Raw genomic sequence first — 14,056 nt, forward strand, 5'->3', positions numbered from 1 at the left:
AAGGAGAATTGTGCTGTATTTGCAAATTTACAGGGCCTGCTTTGGGTATAGTCAGAGGCCCAGCATAAATACTGGAAGTAGCCCACCAGCTCACTAACCACCCACGACCCATCAGCCACAGCTTTCCCCATTTGTGGAAGAGTCTGCTGTTCCCTCATTGGTCTCGACTAACACCTCAGAACCTACAAAACTGGAATGGACGTAAGTAATCATCTAACTGGGGAACTGCCTAAAAATGGTGAAATCTTGCTGTGTATAAATTGACAGCTGAATTTCCTACTGCATTAGAGATTATATTCAAATTACTTTAATGGATGAAAACTGTTTTGGGGTATGAAGATATTACACCTAAATGCAAGTCACAATACTAAATATTGCTACTGCTAGGATCTGAAGATGCAGAAGAAAATACCAAAGGACCAATTGAAAATAACTGGAACTAATAATTTATGATATATTATAGTTTTTCCACATTCATATAGTATCTAAGTAGTTCATTTTTTTTAAATTGCCACTTTAAATGTTCAGAAGAACATACTTGTAAATCCTCTGAACTCTCTTGTTTTGATCAGATTCTCAAAGTTTGGAGTTTGAACATTGTGATTATACACATCTATGGCAATTTTGCTTTCCATCTTTTTCACAGATGCTTCTCAGATACAGTGACACCACACCTGTGGTTTGCCATTTCAGTGTGAGTGTTGGGAGGTCATTCAATCTGAGTTCATCTGATTAGTGATTGACTGCAGGATTCCTGTCCAGCTCGTTTCCATTCCTGAGCCTAGGTCACTGTCACCAGCTGCAAGGGAAGCTGCTCACAAAGTAAATCAAGAGTGGTCTGTATGTTACATATTAACAGTGGCTAGAAACTGTAGCCTTACTCATTACTGACACCCATCATCTTCCAGCTCAACAAATTGCTTTTCATCCAAATAACTACAGACGGTTTATAACTATTAAAGGCTGAGACATGATTGACATTGCGCTATTGTTCAAAGACTCCAAAGTGGTGCAAATGAAATAGGGGTGGGGGGGTTGAAATGTTAAACTATATTAGCTCCTGCACTGACACATGTACATCAATTATAGTCACACTGCACAAAATGATGTGACATTTAATTTATTCAAGAACACTATTAGTACAAAAATCTTTTGTTTCTTTGTTTCATAAAGAATGGTTGAATTAAAGAAATATGCATTAGAAAACTGTAAGCTGTTAAAAAAAATCCAGAAAAATTTAAATAGCACAATCTTGAGTAAAATGTACAGAATCCAGTTTGAATGCAACAAGCCAAACAAATTTCTAGAAATAATTATTCCATTATTTGAAGCAATGCATTTTCTCGACTACTAATGAAATAACACTGTTATAATATAGAAACCAACTTCACTTTTTAATGGACAACCAGGCCTTTTCTGCTCTCTGCAGAGGATGCAAAATCATGTGCAATATTTTGAAGTGAGAGAGCTAATCCAAGATGTCCTAGCCAATTTGTAAACCTTTAACAAACCTCATTAAAATATATATTACAAACCATTATCATATTATGGTTTGTTACAACTGGTTGCAGCATTTCCTACATCAAAACAGTGCCATCAATGCAGAACTTGCTCAATTAGCTGTATGATGTCTTGAGGTAATGTATTACATTATGGAAACGAAGTCATACCTCTTTGTATAGTTTGCCATTATTGGAGTTATTTGGAATGCAAAAAATCAAGGCTTACTCCAAGAATAATTTACCTCAATTGGAAACATGTTAACATGAAGCCAGAAAGCTGATTGTAAGTGATCAATAGGAACAGCTTTATCACCATTCACTGATAGCAAAGAATCCAAAACAAAAATTCCAGCTGCAATTGTAACTGAACTCAGAATCTTTTATGCATTCATAATGAATGTGTAAGCAACCAAATCTTTGGAAAAAGTCTGGTTTTAAGTGTATTTTTCAGAGTTATTTTTTGCCTCAGTTGGAACATATAACTTTCCTTGTCACTGATAAATGGAAATGGAATTATTGGTGGATTCCGAGACCGTTCCTTCCCAGGACAATTTACAACAAAGATTCACAATACGTCTCTGATAAGACTATTATAACTTCTCACATCACCGTGAGTGGTTATTTTTTTTAGCTCTGCCACACGTCAGGCAGACTGGATTATCAACCCATAAATCCTCAAAGATGTTACCCTTCCATGTTATTCAACCCATTGCCCTCCCTCACCATTTCTGCTACCTGGACCCTTTCTCATTTCTGACAATTTCTTTCCACAAAGAAAACTTCAGCTGCTGAGATTTTCCAGCTCTTTCTTTATCTTCTCCACAGATCTCCAGTAACATTATCTGATGCTACCTCACTATTGCTCAGACATCTCACCTGAAATGAGGTCTCTGTTTTAAGCTTAAATACTGATTTAAACATGAACTTTTGTCTGGCTCTGTGGCCATTTGGGTTGACCTACAGGCCTGACGATTGCCAGTCGGCAACTGCAAGTCCACACCTAATGTCTGTGAGACAGTACTGGACCAAAGACTGTAGAAGCAGCCTGTCCCGGGGTTGGAGGCCAGTCTGTGCATATGGGAGGAAAGAGGCTTGCTTTGTTGATGTTGTTGTATTGTTATTGTTGCTTGTGTTGCTCTGCTGAACAGTGTGGGCATGCTATGTTGGTGCTAGAATGTGGAGCAACACTTGCCCCAGGACATCCTTAGGTTGTGTTGGTTGCTATCACAAAGGACACATTTCACTGTATGTTTTGACGTACATGTGATAAATAAATGAATGTGAATCTGAATCTATTCTGCAATCAGGCTTCATGTCTTTGGTCTTCTTCAGTGAAGTGAGATATTTCCATTTACAAATGATTAGCCATTTTATGAATCTGTTACAAATAATCAGTTTGCTTCCATATAATGAGCTTTGATGTAATTTCCTATAGCTATATACATTATCATTTTTAAGCAGATCAACTGCACAGCTTTAACTTGGAAAAAACAACTATAAAAATAATTTGTAAATTGAAAAATGGCTGCATTATAAAAAGCTAAAAATTACAACGCTTAATAAAACTGCCAATTTTCTTCACACTCATTACGTGACTTTTTTTGCCATATCTTAAAATATGAACTGCTAAAAATAATACATCCCCAAGCAAAATTAGCATTTAGATTTTCAATACACACAATAAAATATATATATATATTTATATATATATAAAGTTCTTTCTTTAAAAGGTCTCTTTGCTTTATTTTAGAGTTACTAGTGTAACTTGATAGACCAAAAACATTAAACTAGGCTTTAAATTAGGAAACTAATATCCTCATGGAAATACATTCATACTTACGTTCAAACTGATTGCCATTGCTGAACTGTGTACTGGCAAAAATTTTGGGTGTATCCAGTGATAAACCAAGTTCATGCAAATAAAAATTAACAGCCACACTTAGGCATTTCTCTTAGTAAGAAAATTACTGATTAATACCAGTACTGCATGCACAACAACAGTTTTTTCTCACACATTTTCCTCACTAGTTATAGGTCCATTAGTAGGATTTTCTGTTGCTTGTTTGGTGTTACTGCTTTCAGACTTAGCTTGGTCTTCCTCAACAGAAGCCTCTTTCTTATTTTCTATTGAATCAGAACCTGCTTCTTGTTGAGATTTGTTTTCCAAGGGGGTTTCAGAGATGACCTCAACAGAGGTTTGTGATGAGCCATTGCCAGATACTAATGTCCCATTCTGCACGGGGAATGTGTTAACAATAACATCGTAGAGGAACTCGTACTGCTCCTGTCAAAATAGATCAAGCACATTGTTAGTTCTCTTGTTAATATCTAGACACTAGAGAAAGGGTTCCCAACCTGGTGTCCAAGGCTCCCTTGGATAATGGAAGGGGTCCATGGCATTAAAGAAGGTTGGGAATCCCTGCACTAGAGACTGCAGGTTCTACACCCAGAACAATGTTCTAGCCAAAAACTAAGTATTCTTGTAGCATAATGATGTCAGTGATGGAAATGCCATTCTTTATTTCCTCACAAAGTAAAACTCCAATAATCTACTGTCTGACAGTTTAGAAATCCCAGTGATTATGAACTGGCTCACAGGGTACTGATCTCCATTTTCACTTTACCACACCCTACGTTGCTGTCAAATTCACTTGGTTCAGTTTCTCTACACTCCCTTGGAATTCACCAGGCCCTCACTTCCAACGTTCCCTTTAAACTTATTAATAAAATAGTGTATGAAATGGAATAATATCCAATAATTCAGAATATCTGCCAGCCTGACACCAAAGTCCTGAGCATAGCAGATTGATGAAATTTTACTGCATCCGACCTGCACTTATCAACATTTTACACCAGAACTCTAATCAAAGCCTCATAATGGAGGAAGGGCAGAGGAAATCAGTTGGACCATCAATCCCAGCAGCACAGCAGGCTCTCCTGCCCAAGTGAACCATTTACAAACCTCCTGGTAGTGGACACAAAATCTGAACATTGCTTTAAAAGAGTATGGAAAAAGGAAATTGCATAGAAGTTGATGCATTTAGTGGCACATTAATGGTACTGCATACTGCGTCTCATGCAAAAAGTTAACACTGTGGGTCAACTTAATTTCATCCTGAAAATTATTTCTGTTGCAAATATAATCAGCTGATGTGAGGGATGATGCAGAGAGAAATGGAAGATAGACTCAGAGATGTGCTGTGTATGAACAGATTGAGTGGGGTGCTCTGAGCAATACTTACAAAGGTAGGGATCACTCCCGGTCTCTGCTTACGCAATTTTTTGACAGTCTGGAGAACATCGATTATCCTTTCATTGTCTGCGCTATCAAGTAGGTTCCAAAGAGAGTAGAATATTCCTGTCCGCTTGGATCCATCACTGAAAGAAAAGAAGGTTTCAAAACATGAAGCAACCCAAGCTGTCCCAGATACACAGGTGCACAAGCAGGTGGCACAGTAGATTGTCAGTTACATGCCTTGTACAATCTCCCTTTCCGTGGCCATGGTGTTAAAATAACCGAGACCGGTTCTGAACTTCTAACCTGGCACTACACAATGCCCTGAACAAAAATTATGGGAAAGTCACAGTGGAAACATATCTGCAGATCACTGTCTCACAGTAACTTATCCAGAAATCCTGAGTTCAGATGCAATTCCCAGATATGATCTTCATTGGAGTTTACCCCTTGGTATTTTGAATGAGATACATGATATAATTCTGTTAGTAGCACAGCAGCTTGTGAACATACTATTCTCAAATATTAAATCCTACCAGTGCATTGATTGAATCTTTTTAAAATTAATTAGCTGACGACAGTACTGTCAGGATGATTGAGATGAATCTGTTAGGGGGAGGCCATCACTTTGCTCCTTTATTGGCAATTAATTAGAAATAAACCCAGCATTTATAATACTTCTCACTTCTCAAAGATTAGAAAGATCAAATACTGCTCTGTCTTCAAACAGAATTTGGCTCTTGTCTGAACATTTCTCCTTTGTCATTAAAAGCAATAACTGATATTTCTATCTTCACGTGAAGATCTGCTGCAAATTATGAAGTTGATTCGCTATGACCTTCTAAAGGGCAGATGGAATGGACATTGACGTTCTGACCTTACCCACATCTGTTGCTAAATATACATAGATCCTAACCAGAAACTGAGAGTCTCTGTAACAAGATTGAAAGAAAAATGAAACTAAAAGAAGAGAAATGTGCAATTTTCATGAAGGATCTCAGCCTGAAACGTCAACTGTACTCTTTTCTACAGAAGCTGCCTGCCCAGCTGAGTTCCTCCAGCACTTTGTATGTGTTGCTTCAATTTCCAGCATCTGCAGACTTTCTCTTGTTTAAGTGTGCAATTTTAACTCTTTTAAATATTAAGAGAAATAATAAAGACATGATTGAATGAGATTAACATTCTTAAAAGGTGATGTTCAGATCCACGGATATTGGCAGTACTTAAAACCAGCCATTAAAAATTTGCTTGCACTTGAATAGTTAGGAATTTTAGTGATATCAAGTCGCGTCGGTTACAAGTCATACCATTCCACACATTATGTGCATGCTGGGTTACAACAAAGCTTGTGGTGGAAAACAGCAATTCTGAAAGCAACTTGAAAATTCTCACACCAAACTGCATATATGAATGCCAAGCGTGGCTGTTCAATTTCAACCTTAATTGTGGTGATTGCTGGAGACTGCTTACTGCAAAAGCCAGTGCTTTGATTTTACTGTGACTTTAACATTCAGTTGTATTTGCCCTTGTCTTTAAGTCAAGTTGATGCTGCAAGGCTCACAACGGAATTGATAGAAGAGTTTAGTATTTATTTATTTAGAGATACAGCACAGTAACATGACTTTCTGGCACAGCAAGCCTGCGCTGCCCAATTACACCCATGTGACCAATTAACCTCCTAATCTTGGAATGTGGGAGGAAACCAGAGCACCCAGAGGAACCCATGCCATCATGGGGAGAACGCACAAACTCCTTATAGATAGCAGCGGCATTCTTAGAGATTTGTTTTTAAGTAGTGGGGATTATGATTATTCTCTGCACTTCTTAACAAAATGCAAATCCATTAGTGGACAAAGTTCTGGTGAAGACGTACTGAGAAAATTTTTTTTCTTTACACAGTGTATTTGTCTCCCACCAGATTTCCTCTGAGACCTGGCTTTGAATGTAAATTGAAATGAGGCATTGTCATTCTCCTTTGTCTAATGTTCCTGATTGATTAAGTTTGTTGCTTCGGATCAGCTGGCTCTTCATGAGCAAAATAGTTTCAGTAAGTCTAATTAGCCAAAATGTTTCAGACAATCTGTACGAATAAACAAAATAGGAAATTGAATATTTCATATTAGTTCAGTGAGGAAAGGGATTTCTAGTTAAGTAAATAATTAGTGAAAACAACAGAAAATATGTTTCAATGTCTCACTATCCTGAAATAAATCCCTTTTTTTCTTCTTATTGTGTTATTTCTTCAAAAACTGTGGATAAGTTATGTTTATCTTGTGAATGCTTATCTTGTGCTATGCACCTGTGCAGCAGCTTCTGCAAGTAAGATTTTCATTCTACCTTTGCATACAGTACATGTATTGGGCATATTATAATAAACTTGATTTTGGACCGTTTTGGAATAAAACTTGCTAAATTTGTGGTTATTGCTCATAATGAGATGTTGTTCCTCTTCAGAAATGCTATCATTCACCTCTGCCAAGCATTCCTCCTAATAAAACACACAAACCAAAAGAACTACTTAGTTCAAAGTTCAAGGTATATTTGTTACCGAAAGTATGTGAATGTAACCATATACTGCCCTGAGATTCACTTTCTTGCAGGCATTCACAGTAGTACAAAGAAATACAATAAAATTAATGAATAACTCCACAAAGATAAACAACCAACGTGCAAAAGTAGACAATCTGTGTAAATACTGAATAAAAAATAAATAAATAAATAAATAATACTAAGAACACGAGTTGAGGGTTCCTTGGAAGTGAGTCCATAGGTTGTAAAATAAGTTTAGAACTGAGGCTCATTTTTGTCCTCGAGAGATGATGCATGTTCTCAAGCGCACTCAAAATGGACATTTGATGTAAATGATAGTCTTTAATGCTAGCAGACTTTACCTGCAATGTACGATGATGGGTGGTACTGTGCCATTTTGTTCATTTTTAATCACTGACAGTTTTTCCTTGATGCTCCTCATCATGGTGATAAAGTTACTTGGATTTTCAGGAAGCCCAGATTCTTTCCACTCACGGAAGTTATACTGGTATACTTTCTGAATTGTTTCTCTCTGAAAATAAAACAGTTACATCAAAATTTAAGTTTTGACTAATTTCAATGCGGTTTTGATCCTAAAATATTAGTTCTACTTTTCTTCCCAAAGATACCGTCCACCTTGCCAAGTACTTCCGAAATGTTTTGTTTTAGACAGATCAACTGGTGGTGTTTTTGCAGAAATGTTTAACCTCTCCCTGCTTCAATCTGATGTTCCCACCTGCTTTAAGAATATTACGATCATCCTGTTACCTGAGAAAAGAAGGGAACGTGATTTAATGACTATCACTAGATGGCTCTGACATCCATCGTTATGAAGTTCTTCACACTTTAATTTCAGCCTCTGAGACAACCTTGAGCCATTGTTATTTGCCAATCACTGAAACAGGTTTATGGCAAGTGTCATCTCCTTACTCTTTCTCTTATATCTGGACAGTAAAGACACCAATGTTAGACTATTGTTTATTGACTCCAGCTCAGCCTTCAAAACTATAATTCCTGTTAAGCTCATCTCCAAACACTTGGATCTAGGACTCAACAATTCCCTTTGCAATAGATCCTTGACTTCCTGGCCAACTTCCTGCTATAGTCAGTAAGGATGAGCAACAGCACCATTATCAGGATTATTCTCAACACTGGTGCTCTACAAGGCTTTGTACTCAGTCATCCACTCGCCTCCCTATACACTTGTGATACATGCTAGATTCTGCTCTAATCCCATCCACGTTTGCTGGTGATACCACAGCAGTGGGTTATATCTCAGACAATGATGAGTCAGAGTGCAGGAAGGAGATAGAGAGCTTAGTGATATGGTTTCATGACAACAACCTTACGCTCAATGTCAGCAAAACAGAAGAGCTGGTCATTGACTTCAATAAGAAGTGCAGTGCATATGCTCCTGTTTTATCAATGGTGCTGACATCAAGAGGGTTAAGAGTTTCCAGTTCCTAGGAGTGAATTTCACCCACAGCCTGTCCTGGCATAACCACATTGATGCCATGGTGAAACATCCTGACTGGTGTCTCACAATCTACCTCATTATGACCTTGCACTGTACTTTATACCTGCACCGAACTTTCTCTGTAACTGTACCTCTTTATTCTGCACTCTGTTATTGCTTTACTCTGTACTACCTCAATACAGTGATGCAGTGAATTCATCTGGTGGATGGTACGCAAGACAAGCTTTTCACTGCACTTCAGTACACGTTATAATAATAAACTAATTTACCAATTTATCTCCAGTGTTCTGAATCTTTTTTCTGACTAACTTTTCCCAGCATTTTCTATTCAGTCATTTTCTGACATTAGATCTACATCCTGCATACAGTCATGCAATTCCACTTTCACTGACAGAAAGAAATACTAGAGGATATTACATGCATAACTGAAAGAACCTCAGCAACACCTTTGACAGTTCTGGTCTCATGTTTCACATCTCTTTTTTTTGTATTGGAGAAATGGCTTCAATTCATAGAGCACCAACACCAGTATGAAGCAGAAGGAGAGAATGGTTCATTGGAAGAAATTTCATCTGAACCATACTGGGACTGTAGAAGTAATGTAAATGGGGTTGTAGAAAAGGTTTTGAACCAAGTAGAGAAAGAAAAATGTGAGGGGAGTGATACAGGAAGGGTTGTGGTTGGGAATGGAAGTTAAGACATAACAGGAAGGGTCAGAAAATAAAAACAAAGGCATGCTACAGAAAGTAAATCCAGCTCAAGGTAAAGAATGCAAGTCAAAGCTTAAAGTTCTTCATCTGAACTCACATCGCATTTTAATGAGGTAGATGAGTTGATGGTGCAAATAGTTAAAAACAAGTTTGATAAATAGCTACTACACAGATAGCCAGGACTAGGAATTCAATAGCCTTTGTTGCTCCTGTGGAATTAAATTTCTTGCTTGTGCAGTTCAGAATGTGAGAAAACTCTGTAAATAGCTTTTGAACCATAGAAGATAATTAAGTGATTACCTTTATATGTCTTATTTCAAAGACTTGAACAGTAAACTCTGGCTGTTCATTGCAGTCAGCCAACTTAACTTCAATATCTTCATAAGTTTTCTTTTCATCTTCCCAATATTGTGTACATTCCTAAAATTAATATGATAAAATTCTTAAAATATTGAGACATATAGAATAAAATAATATATAAAACTGCAAACCTAACTCTCGGCACCTGTCCTGCTTTGCTGTGGTACACAAAATCTGCATGAACAGTGCATCTACGTATGTTAAAACATCCTGTTTTTTTATGTGAACATAATCCAGGAGGAATGGATGGAAAGTCAGTCTAAAGCTGACTGTCCCTCACACCTAAATCTTTGTTATGACAGGATCTCTGTCAGTCAAGAAGTAAGCATGGAAACTGTCTCTGTCGTAGCCTCTGGTGAAAGGATGGCTGGGATTGTCCCTACAGATACTGGATACTCTTATGGACTCAAAATATTGCCAGTCTCACCAGGCAATTGCTTGACTCGATAGATGGCTTACTATTTGGTCTGGATAAACACATCGCCCAAAGATTTGATTTGCAAGTATGTCTAAGTGAGCATAAAGCTACTATGGTCCCCATGTGATCCATGGGCAAGAATGGGCATCAGAGGGCAGAGTTCCCACCATCCTCTCCATTTCCCATGCTTTAGCACAAATTTACAAGCCTTATGTCTTTATTCTTGAACCAACCAATCAGGGATAAAAATAATCCATTTTACATTAATCCTTCGTGGTCTTAGATCTGCAATATGGACTACAATGAAATAGAGAAATTTTGTCACCTTTGGCATATTGCATCTCTCTTGCCCTGGACTATTTTAGGATACTCACAGTAATTACTCTCGTACTAGTGCAAAACCAACTTTGATTTTAACTAATTGTGTAGCAAGCACCTTCTCAAAAGCTATCAAGGCACTGCACTGATTTGAAGCATAAAATGAAGTATTGTATGCTGAATGGCAAGGACAGCATGAAGAAGCCTTTGTTCCTACCTTGTTGTCTTTTACTTGGCCCAGGAATATGAGGAGTTTTGCCTTTTTCTGATAGATCATCGACCAGAAGTCAGCAATAGTTTCAGGCAGTGGAGTCTGAGTGGCAATCAGTGTCTCATTATGCCAATATCCCTGAAAGATACAATGCAGAGTGGGGGTGGTGCTGTTTCAGTTTGTGGTGCTACTGATGTGCCTTGTGGATTCAGATCCACATTTGCATACATTGTCTTACGGCATTTCTACACATTTTTTTCCAGGTTCAATATTCTGTTTTTGTTTATAGAATAAATGATCATTTTTCTATTCCTCTAACAGAAAAGTTCAACGTATTCCCTTTATTTCTAGCTACTTCTTACCAAGTCCAATTACAGGTAAAAATTTCAAGTTACACCGAATGTTTAATACTTCTTTCTCAGAGCTGAAACAAAGCAGTCATAACATATGGGATTCATGTGCCAAATCATTCTAGACAATAGACAATGGTTGGCCAAGAGCTTTAACAAAGCCAATGGTAGTTCAAAAAAAAAGATAACTCAAAACAATACCTAAGTGGAGAATGATATATTACCAGATTAAGGACATGTGTTTGGAGGTTTATGACAAAAATTGCTACTTACAACCCAAAGGTATCCTGATTGACACACAGATAATTATCATGTTTCCCTTCACAAACTTACTATTCCTCTTGTTCATAAAGATTAACCACTTTTTGCTTCCCTCCCCAAATTAGAATTTAACCTTTCTTCCAATGGATTGTGCTGTCATTTCTCATAATTTTCCTTCCAATGTCACTTTGGTGCTCCCTCCCTTTATTCTTGTCCCTCATGTTGCAATATTCCTCATCACCCTCACTTTTCTTTAGGTTCATACAGACATGCATATCTTGCTCTTCCATTCTTCAGTCCGTGATGGCACAGTCTTCCCCCTACTGCTGTTTCATCCCTCCTTGCAAACACACTGAACATCCTTCCTCTCCCTAGTTTATGCTGGCACTTCTTTCTACACATAGCTTGTATTAGGCTTTGCATTTTGCAAACATACATTGCTGCTTATGCCTCCAATCTCATTCAAGCAATCACAATTCACATTGCCCTCCCTAATGCTGGCTAAATCCTACCTCCCCTCTTGCCTTAGAGAAATCGCAGCTAATACTGCTTCTCTGGGGAGCTAAGTATGAGCAGGCACAACTTTGGAGGAAAGCAGAGGGGGGAGGTCAGAGGATTTTTATACATCAAGAAGTGGGTGCATGGAACACCCTGGCAGGGGTGGTGGTACAGACAGATACGTACATTAGGATGAAAGAAAAATGGAGGGTATACAAGAGCGAAGTGTTAGCCTGATCTTAGAGCTGGTCACCACCACATTAGCCTGTAATGTGCTACAATGTTCAACGTTCTTCGTTTGAAATATTGCTGCACCCCACAGGATGGCAAGTTCTTCTCTGGCAAGTCTGGAGAAAATTATCGGGCTGAAACAAGCAGGAGGCAGAGCACATTTCTGACTCATTGCAGGATGCTTTGAAAATGCTGTTGCTTAATGTGTGGGCAGGTGCCTACGAGGCGTTTTTTCGGGGATTCACAAAAGGTCAAGGTCTTTGGAAGCATATCTTTTGATGTGGAGCTTAACGGCAGCATTTCACCACACATTTGCATTGCAATTAATCACCGGGGCTCTTTCAGATGCACCTCTCAAACCCAAAACCTCCATCAGCAAGAAGGGCAAGGGCAATATGTGCACAGGAGCACCGCCACCTGTAGGTTCCCCCTCAAGCATGCATCCTGACTTGGAATTTTCTCTTTGTTAGTTCACAGAAGGTGGATGTTCAAAGCTACATCAGCAGTTACTGACCATCTCTAATTGCTCATAAAATGAGGAACGGTTAAGAGGCAACCATGTTTGTGATATCTGTAGCCACACACATACCAGGGAGAGCAAGGTTAGCTGATTTCCATCCCTGAAAATCATTAATGAACCAGATGGATTTTTATAACAAGTGGTAGGCTTGGGGTTATTATCACTGGGACTTATTATTTATTTTTTTTTGCTTAAATTGAAATCCGCAGCTGCATGAGAATTAAACTATTCCTCGACTGTGTTGGGTCTAAATGCAGGAACGCTGGAACATTCTACCACTGAGAGAACGCACCCAGCAGAAACAAACCAGCCATTCTCACAAGCGCAGGCAGAGATGGCCAACATGTGCTATCCCTGCTAGACGTTCCCAAATCCCAAAGCAAAATCCATTTATAAACCAATATGCTGCGACCAAGCGGAGCAGCTGAGGCAGCCCAAAAATGCAGACATTTCAAAAACATATTTGCTGTGGAGTCATGCAAAGCTGGTGGTGTTTTGGCCATCATATCTGTGCCTGTTCCTTAAAAGAGACACCCATTCAGTCCCGGCCTCCTCCTCTTTCCCCACTGTGTTGCAAGTGTTACCCCTTCAAACTTATTCATACCATCCTCTTTTGACAACTAATAGTGAACCCAACTCCACCGGCCTTACAAGTTTCATTTTCAGCACTAAGTTTTTCAGATAGACTGTCTCTAATCTCATGCTTTAAATCATAATATTCATTCTTTTGGCTCAGAGATACTGTTTATTCTCCGTTTTTTGTCCCTGCTCTGAAGCAGCTGGCAGTGACTATTCACAGGAATCTTTGCTACCTGATGGTGCCCAGCTTTCCCCTCAATGTAAAATCAGGTCTATTTTCATGTGCATTTCATGTCCGCTCAACACTTTCACTCCTCTTGGGAGACCATATCTCTATAAACGCAAATGGGTGCATCCTACTCAAGACTTTCCAAACCTCGCAGACTAAAGCATGATCTCCACAAGCCCTTTCTGTGCTGCACCTGAGCACCTTCCACTTCACAGCACCTAGAACTTGGGAAGAAAACAACTTCACACACAAATTGCTTGCATCCAATTTGACAACTGCCTTCGTGGAGTTCGCATGTTCTCTCTGTGAACCTGCAGCTTTTACTGGGCTACAACAACCAAAGATGGCTAACTGGTTATAGTAAATTAGTCCTCAGAGTAGGTAGGTGGCAAGAAATCCGAGGGAGTTGATGGTCATGTGAAAGAGAATACACTTCTGGGAAGTAACTGGGGGCAGTGGGTCAGATGAATATACTCTGAAATCTGACCCACACTTAATGGTTTACATACTTCATGAGAAAGAAACTACAACAATTGGACCTCTACCTGTCATGCAGCACGTGGGCAATCTTAAACAAGACAGGAACTGGCACATGTGCCCTCCTGATCAGCAAGTGGCACCTTGGAAA

General features: G+C 38.7%; 1 protein-coding gene across 12 annotated transcripts in view; it reads right to left on the bottom strand.

Annotated features, from left to right (window-relative positions):
- Positions 1-1,114: 1,114 nt before the first annotated feature.
- Positions 1,115-14,056, bottom strand: part of ptprc (protein tyrosine phosphatase receptor type C) — a 145,586-nt gene continuing 132,644 nt past the window's right edge. For all 12 annotated transcript variants that reach the window (XM_059984691.1, XM_059984689.1, XM_059984687.1 and 9 more), the window contains 5 exons: positions 10,767-10,898; positions 9,754-9,873; positions 7,629-7,798; positions 4,745-4,880; positions 1,115-3,786 (listed from right to left, as the gene is read on the bottom strand). In XM_059984691.1, coding sequence (XP_059840674.1) covers positions 3,511-3,786; positions 4,745-4,880; positions 7,629-7,798; positions 9,754-9,873; positions 10,767-10,898 — 834 coding nt within the window. In that variant the 3' untranslated portion in view covers positions 1,115-3,510. The remainder of the gene's footprint in view (positions 3,787-4,744; positions 4,881-7,628; positions 7,799-9,753; positions 9,874-10,766; positions 10,899-14,056) is intronic.

Source organism: Hypanus sabinus, chromosome 11 (genome assembly GCF_030144855.1).
Source record: "Hypanus sabinus isolate sHypSab1 chromosome 11, sHypSab1.hap1, whole genome shotgun sequence".
Classification (NCBI taxonomy): domain Eukaryota; kingdom Metazoa; phylum Chordata; class Chondrichthyes; order Myliobatiformes; family Dasyatidae; genus Hypanus; species Hypanus sabinus.